The following is a 7,291-nucleotide window of genomic DNA, read 5'->3' on the forward strand; positions in this document are numbered from 1 at the left end:
CTAATAGAGGAGTGCCTTCTGAATTCGAGGATTCAAAATAAAGCTGAGCTCGAGTCATGCCATTAAGAGGAAGGCCATTGAAAACAGGAAGAAATACAAGTGCGGTTAAAGCTATCAAAATCTTCATTTGCAAGCTGTGATACCATATTTGAGTTGGTTATAAGTTCAAGAGAAAATGATAAGAAACATTCACATGGCAACGTATCGTTGCCATAACATTAGTAAAGATCTCAAATTTATTGGACAAATCCGACACTCCAGCTAGCACCTGATATTTGAAATTTGGATCTATTTTGCAGTAATTTACCCCTAAATTTAAATGCGAAATTTAAAAACCCACTCAAAAACAGGTTTTTTAGCTGATGTATAGAATTTCTTTGAAAAAGCTACACCATGCAAAGTTCACAATCAATATGCGATTTCCTCATACAAATGCCTTATTTTATACATCTTCAAGTCGATTAAAAATTTTAGATTCTATTTCAGTTGAAAAGTTTTTTTCTATTCCACACCAAAATAACTTATCTGAAAATGAAAATAAAAATAAAAATGATGAGGATGAGGATGAGGATGAGGATGAAAATGAAACGCCTGATTCTTACCTCGGGTTTGATCGCTCGCCTGAGGCAAAATATGGCCATTTAAAAATTGGGATGGTCATATTTCCGGAATTTATTAGAGAGCAGCTTCGTCTTGCGCACAAAAACAATCCCTATAAATATTTATTCAATAAGGATGTAGCTCGAATAAATGCCATTGCTCAGGCTGCGAACCAAATCTTACCACCTTCACCAGATTTTCGGGATAATCGGATTTTGTCTCCGTGCTCTAAAAGATTGGCGGATGGTTTGTGTTCTTTTTATCATTTTTAGTCGACTTTTCTCATTTATCCCGCGAATATAATGAACGAGATGCATTGGCATACGCTACCGTGCAGTCACCATTAACATATGCTCCGATTTTTCGTGTATTTTCTGAGCTCACCAGACGATTCCCCGATTGGGCTCCATCCTCAGTTCTTGATTTCGGGTGTGGCCCCGGAACGGCGCTCTGGGCAGCCAAGGCTATTTGGGGAAATAGATTAGGGACATGTACAGGAGTAGATCTTTCAGAGGCTATGATTGATTTTGCAGACAAGATAACATCAAAGCTTGGTGGCGGTAAGATATCTTCCTTAATTTAAGAACACGCTATTGAGGCAATTTATAGGAGATATTTACACTTTCATAATGAAAAGGGGCAGTTTTATGAAATGGTTATCGCCTCTTTTGTGCTTAATGAGCTTGACTCGGTTCCCACGAAAGAGGGTGACCGCCCAGTCTTGGAACTTACACTGAACAACCTCTGGAAGTCCACAAATTCCTTTCTAGTGCTTGTTGAAAGAGGCTCGCCGTTAGGATCAAAGCTGATCATTCAGGCTAGAGATCACATTCTCGCAAAAGGAAATGCACAAGTAGTTGCCCCTTGTCCACATTCTGGAACCTGCCCAATGCTGGGTAGTTGGTGCCATTTTTCGCAACGTTCACAACTCCCTCGAGAAATGATGGATAGCATGAAGTTCAAACGGAATATCACAGATTGCCGATTTTCTTATGTAGTTCTTCAAAAAAAAAGCAAAGATGGGCCTCCCCTTCAAGAGTCCCGTCCGCAAAATTGGCCCCGAATAATAGTAGGGCCAAATAAGCTCAAAAAGAGGGTTGTTTTAGATCTATGTACGCCAGAAGGTAGCTTTTTGTTTTAATAGCCTCGTAGGCACCCTGCAAAGACATCAAATCCCAAAAAGCTGTGGGCGGGAACAATATTACGATGCCCGGAAAAGTCAACTTGGCGATCTTTGGCCCTACCATCCGCCTACGCTAAAGCCTCATATTCATTATGATTTTGGAAGAGCTGGAAGAGTACGGACAGACCAAAATAGGCACTTTTCGCTGAACGATCAAAATGCAACAAACCAAAACATAAACAATAATTTCGCTGGCCCTCCTGCAGATAAGAAGGGCATCGACGGTTATCAAGAACATGTATCTGTGAGATTTCAAAATGAGGAGAGAGGGCCTGACCTTGACTTTGATGGAAACTCCGTCTAATGGTTTTCAGCTCTTTGTTCATGAATTATAAATTAAAAATTGCACAAACTAGCCTCTAAGTGTCAAGATATCTTTCTATGGCCGCAGTTACAATGACGCACAGAAAAGATGAAAAGATCTTGGGAATCCATCCTTTATATCCAAAGATTTGGCAGGTGAGCCAAGAGAGAATAAATGCAACTAGTATACATTTGTTATATGTTTCAAATGATGCTTGCAAACCGAGCCGTTTTTGAAATAGAAAATAAACGTTCACATCGATTATTGTCATTTGAAGAGTAGCATGCAATGTTCCAATCGAATGAAATTGTAAATCTTGCAGATATGTCTCGGACGCTTGTATGTCATCGATCCATAGAAAAAAAGACATAAGGTTTGCGATAATGAAAAGCGTATCCATAAAGGTCAAACTAAGCTTAAAAGCCGACGCAAAGCTTTTCTTATCTGTCTCTTTGGAATGATTACCGGAATTTGAATGAGTATCGGCATTTGAATGAGTATCGGCATTGGAATTAGTATCGGCATTTGAATGAGTATCGGCATTTGAATGAGCATCGGCATTTGAATTCGTCAAGTTAGAAATAATATTATTTCCGGCGCTGCTGGTGTTGCTGGTGTTTATGCTATTGCTGGTACTTGGTTTAGTAATGGTACTATTAACCCCGTCAGGAAAATCCCGGCTTCTCGGATATGAAATCCAGACTAAATCGCAAAAAACGATTCCAATTATAAAACTATTCAATATACGACAAGAAGTCTTAGTCAAAGAGACCGGAACAAATGGAAACAGCTGAATCTTTGGGTTAATTTTCTTGAAATCTGCTGGATAGTTCGGAAGACTGAGATTAACGAAATAGCTGAGGCATTCTTTGATAATGATGAAAATCAATAAAACCAGCTCTAACACCAAATGTACCGGGGCCCAGAGGATCCATTTGATGTACCTGAAAATCAAAATGAGATACTCAATAGGCCACCATAGCCTATAAGTAGAGAGCTTGGCAATTTTATGTGCGGGCACAGAAAGTGGGGAAAAATATCTATTCAAAAAACTAGGAAGAAGACCAAAATTGCCCAGTTTAAAAAATAACGAAGGATAAAAAAAGAAAAGGCCTCCTGCCAGCAAAGCAAGCCCGATCGGGAATATGTAATTTTTCTGAACAGATATTAACAAGAGGGGACTTTTATCTAAACGAGTTGATTCAACGTCTAATTTTAGCGTGCTATTTGCAGGTATGCTCAAAACTTCGTGACTGGACTCCAAATCTAGAATTTTATGACCATCAATGATGTGGGTATCTTCAAATTCAAAATACGAAAAAAATTCTTCATACAGTATTTCATAATATAATAAGATAAAACATATAACTAAAACGCTTAAAAAAAGGACTACATAAAAGATAAGCATGGATAGGCTTAGCACAGGTAATTGATACGACAAAATCTGTGATAAATTAATCCAGAATGCCCATTGGTGGCATAGCGTGCCAATTAATGCAAGCTTAATATTGGAAGAAATTAAATTGTGATAGCTTCAAAAGGCATCAACTTTTCTCAAAGATTGGCCAGAAGCTTATCTGATATCGTGAAAAGGATACCACAGTAGAGGTTGTTATGCTCGGTATAATGAATGAATTAAACCCAAAGATAAGTGCAAACTCAAATATAAAATTACATAGCAAACATTAATATTGGGGTCAGCTTGTCAGAGCTGGTAAATTTAGCTGTCGATTAAGCTTTTCAATCGCAAGTTCCAAGATCTGCAGTGTTGAAAGTGGCTTAAGACCCCCATTTATACGTGGACTTTTGGAGATACTGATCCACAGCTCGCCATATTTGGGTTCGGCCTCACAACATCTCTGCAGCGCGGCACCGGGGGTTGAATTCTCCATGGTATTTGAATCTGATGGGGCGCTAAGAGATATCAAATTTCGCTCATAAAGCGCTGCGTATGCATGAGCATCACCCAACATTGGGTTCAGTGCTACTGCCCGCTCAATCCAAGTTTGCGTCTTTTCGGAGGCGAGGTTTTCTTCCCAAAAAACGCGGGCCAAAGCAAGAGCGACCAACGCATCTTCTGGGCATCGTCGAAGAGCATCTGCCGCACGAGCCTTGCGCGCAGCTGGAGGTTCTAGGCGGATGGCCTCACTCCAAAGCAAACCGCTGGTAGGCGTTGCTTGAAGACTCTTAGCGAGAAGAGCTTTGGCTAGAGTTTTGTTTCCCAAAGACTCCTCTAACCGAATTGAAGCTGCCCAAAGAATATCAGAACGAGGAAGAGCAATCCGTCCATGTTCATAGATAGCACGAGCTTTTAAAGATGCCCCCTGCCGCTCTTCAAAGGCTCCAGAAGCTATCCACAAAGCCGCAGAAGAGGGGAAAAGGCGAACACCTTCAATCATTACTCTTCTAGCTTTCAACAGAAGTTTTTCTCGCTCAATTTTAAATGTTTCTGCTTCTAATTCAAGTGTCTCAGCCAGCATCAGCCAGAGCCTAGGTTCTCTTTCTATGGTTTTGGATTCTGTAGCCTCTACAAGCAGCAGGGAGGCCCGAGATAAGTCACCTGTGGCTCGTTCAAGTTGAGCACTTTTAATACAAAGGCGAGAAGAGGTAGGCAATGCTTCGCGGCCCTTACGAAGAATTTCTCGAGCTGTCTCTATTTCACCCTCCCATCGCTCAATTTTTGCTGCAGCAATCCAAAGCTCTTCACTTTCTACGCAGAATGTGGCTCCCCTCCGCAGTAAAGATCGAGCATTATCTATGGCACCCGTCTTCCACATATCTTTGGCTGCCATCAGCCAGAAACGTTCAGAGGATGGAACTGCAATAATAGCTCTCATGAGCATCGAGTTTGAAGAAAAATTGGTAATCTTTGCATCATGGACTTTATCCTCAGAAATAAGCCCTGGATTTTCGAGATTTTCTGGTGGAAAGCTGGTGATAATATTGCTTTTTGAATTTGGAAAGTAGCGCTTTTCCCAACGAACAGCAGCAAGCCAAATATTTTCATCTTCTTGGCGCTCTGGGCAGCAGAGGAGAGTTTCTAACAGGGCTCGCCCTGTGGCTACATGCCCCTGAGAGGAGACGCGCTCGACCTGCTCTAGAATTTCTTCTTCCACACCTTTTTCGGGGCCCCATGTGAGTTCGATCACTGCCATCGCTGTTACACTGGCTCCTGAAAGTTCACATTCAATTGCTGTTTGAAGCCAACGTTCTAGAGAGAGCACATGCCCACGCCCATGTAACGAAGAGAGCATACGGCCTAGTAAAGTTGACACAATAGCTACGTTTCCGTACTTTACTTCTTCAATACATGCGGAAGCTATCCATATTTCATGTGAGAGAGGCGAGGCAGCCCTGGCCTTGTTGAGGACGATCCTAGCAGCGTCCTGTGTATCTTGTAATTCTGCAAGTCCAATCCAAAACTCAGGGATCGTAGGTAGTGCCTCAGTGGCACCTTCAAGCAGCCGCAGGGTCTCGGATGAAATAAATTCTGCTCCTGCTGAGACTGAATCAAGAGCTCTGGATGCTTCAATTGTGGCTCGCCACAATTCGAGCGAATCAGGAATAAGCTGAAGAGCCTCTTTGAGTCTCCGAAGTCGGACATTTTTGGCATCCAGCGGTGTAGCGGCAATTTGTGCTGCAGCTTCAGAAATACGTAGCCAAAGTCGAGAAGAGTGCGGAATAGCTTTGAGGCCCTCTCCAAGCACATCAAGCCTCGCTTCAGCGGTGGGTGCCAGTCGTGCTGCCTCGGCCCACAGTTCTTCAGAGCGAAAGCTTGCGGCCAATGCCCGCTTTGCCTCAACCCGAGCCCCTTCCAGTTCCCCGGCACCTTCTTTCAGGCGTATCAATGAGAGCCATCCAGAAACAGAACTTGGATGGATTTCTACCAGCGATTGCAGCAGCTGTTTTGCTCTAGCTAGATCTCTGACCTCTGTGGTGGAACGTTGATGCATGCTCATGAGACCTGTCATGTACGCCTCGGTCTCTTGTCCGCTTTTTGACATGGAGCCGTTTGCAATTGTATCAATAGTGAGTCCCAGCTGGCGTTCTCTAACAGCCCCTATCATTGAAAAGTTGGGCGAGGTCAAGGACCCATCGACCTCCAAATCGCCAGAGGAAGAAGACGAGATGGCTCGCTCCAAAAGAAAATCTGGAGCAGGTGTATATCTTTCCATTCCAAGGGCTCTTGAAGAAGAAGATGATGATGATGCGGTGGAGATCGATAACGACTCATCGTCTGTCGACAACTTCGGCCTCCGTTGAGTACGTCCAGCAGCTGTCAAATCACCGACTTCAGGGATGTCGGCCCACTGTTGGGCCGAAATCGTCGAAATTGATCTTTTCAAATCTTCAAACTCGTCTCGAATGGAACGAGATGAAGATCGAGTATCCATGTTTTTCCTTTTCTTTGCATGTCGCTCCTGCATGCGTGTATCTACTGCAGCGTATATTCGATCTGCCTCTGCATCATCTGCATCATACATAGATGTTTGCGCTGTAGCAAGGAGACCTGCATCAATAGATTCATGATCCGCCATTCCTCCCGAAAGCGCTTGTTCTAAAGGATCTTGAACTGGCGCAATGGCAGGCCCTATGTCAGAGCGCGTAACAAATCCAGAAGCTCTAAAGGTGATAAAAGAAACCATACCCTCGTCCAACACCAGCTACGTAACCTACCGGCGCAGGCTTCCCCAGGAAATGGTACTTATCCTTCTTCTGGGGCTGGTTCATCATGGTAGATGAAAAATTTATTTAAAAATGAAAACGCTATCAATTTATACAATTTTTAATTGCAAATTGTCGAGTTTATAGATGCTAGACCATAAATGGGGCTGGAAATTTGTGCATAGCGGCTACTAGCTTGTTCATCGCCATCATATCAAGGCTGGTATCACCAAAAGAATCTAGTACCATTGCTTGCAATGATAAATCTTTTTGGACAAGACCTGTAACACATATGACGGGGCTGGTTGGAAGTACTGTCGTTGGTGTGATATGAACCAGGAGTTTACCATTATCGCAGCTTTCTAATTCTATCAAGGAGTTTGAAGAAGGCTATACAAATTTAAGCGATTTTTTACCATTAAGACTCTACCAACCACACGCACAACCTGGCCTATGTGCCGGGCAAGCAGAGCATAGTTCAGATATGGAGTAGGGCTGTCCATCGATTAAAATTAGAATTGAAATTAAAATTAGAATTA

General features: G+C 42.7%; 4 protein-coding genes across 4 annotated transcripts; 1 reads left to right on the forward strand and 3 right to left on the reverse strand.

Annotated features, from left to right (window-relative positions):
• Nucleotides 1-413: 413 nt before the first annotated feature.
• DI09_173p10 (uncharacterized protein) lies at nucleotides 414-2,087 on the forward strand (the record flags this gene model as incomplete). The annotated part of the gene is made up of 4 exons (XM_013383409.1): nucleotides 414-846; nucleotides 873-1,160; nucleotides 1,185-1,724; nucleotides 1,753-2,087. 4 exons carry the CDS (start codon nucleotides 414-416, stop codon nucleotides 2,085-2,087), a joined length of 1,596 nt encoding a protein of 531 aa, XP_013238863.1.
• Nucleotides 2,088-2,142: 55 nt separating this feature from the next.
• DI09_173p20 (uncharacterized protein) lies at nucleotides 2,143-3,495 on the reverse strand (the record flags this gene model as incomplete). Its single annotated transcript, XM_013383410.1, has 1 exon — nucleotides 2,143-3,495. One exon carries the CDS (start codon nucleotides 3,493-3,495, stop codon nucleotides 2,143-2,145), a length of 1,353 nt encoding a protein of 450 aa, XP_013238864.1.
• Nucleotides 3,496-3,784: 289 nt separating this feature from the next.
• On the reverse strand, nucleotides 3,785-6,733 carry DI09_173p30 (putative pre-mRNA splicing factor; the record flags this gene model as incomplete). The annotated part of the gene is made up of 1 exon (XM_013383411.1): nucleotides 3,785-6,733. The coding sequence occupies one exon, from the start codon at nucleotides 6,731-6,733 to the stop codon at nucleotides 3,785-3,787; it is 2,949 nt and encodes a 982-aa protein (XP_013238865.1).
• A 169-nt stretch (nucleotides 6,734-6,902) lies between these two features.
• On the reverse strand, nucleotides 6,903-7,255 carry DI09_173p40 (DNA replication factor A subunit Ssb3; the record flags this gene model as incomplete). Its single annotated transcript, XM_013383412.1, has 2 exons — nucleotides 6,903-7,142; nucleotides 7,187-7,255. The coding sequence occupies 2 exons, from the start codon at nucleotides 7,253-7,255 to the stop codon at nucleotides 6,903-6,905; spliced, it is 309 nt and encodes a 102-aa protein (XP_013238866.1).
• Nucleotides 7,256-7,291: the final 36 nt, after the last annotated feature.

The sequence above is a fragment of the Mitosporidium daphniae genome (genome assembly GCF_000760515.2).
Source record: "Mitosporidium daphniae strain UGP3 chromosome Unknown contig-173, whole genome shotgun sequence".
Lineage (NCBI taxonomy): Eukaryota > Fungi > Microsporidia > Mitosporidium > Mitosporidium daphniae.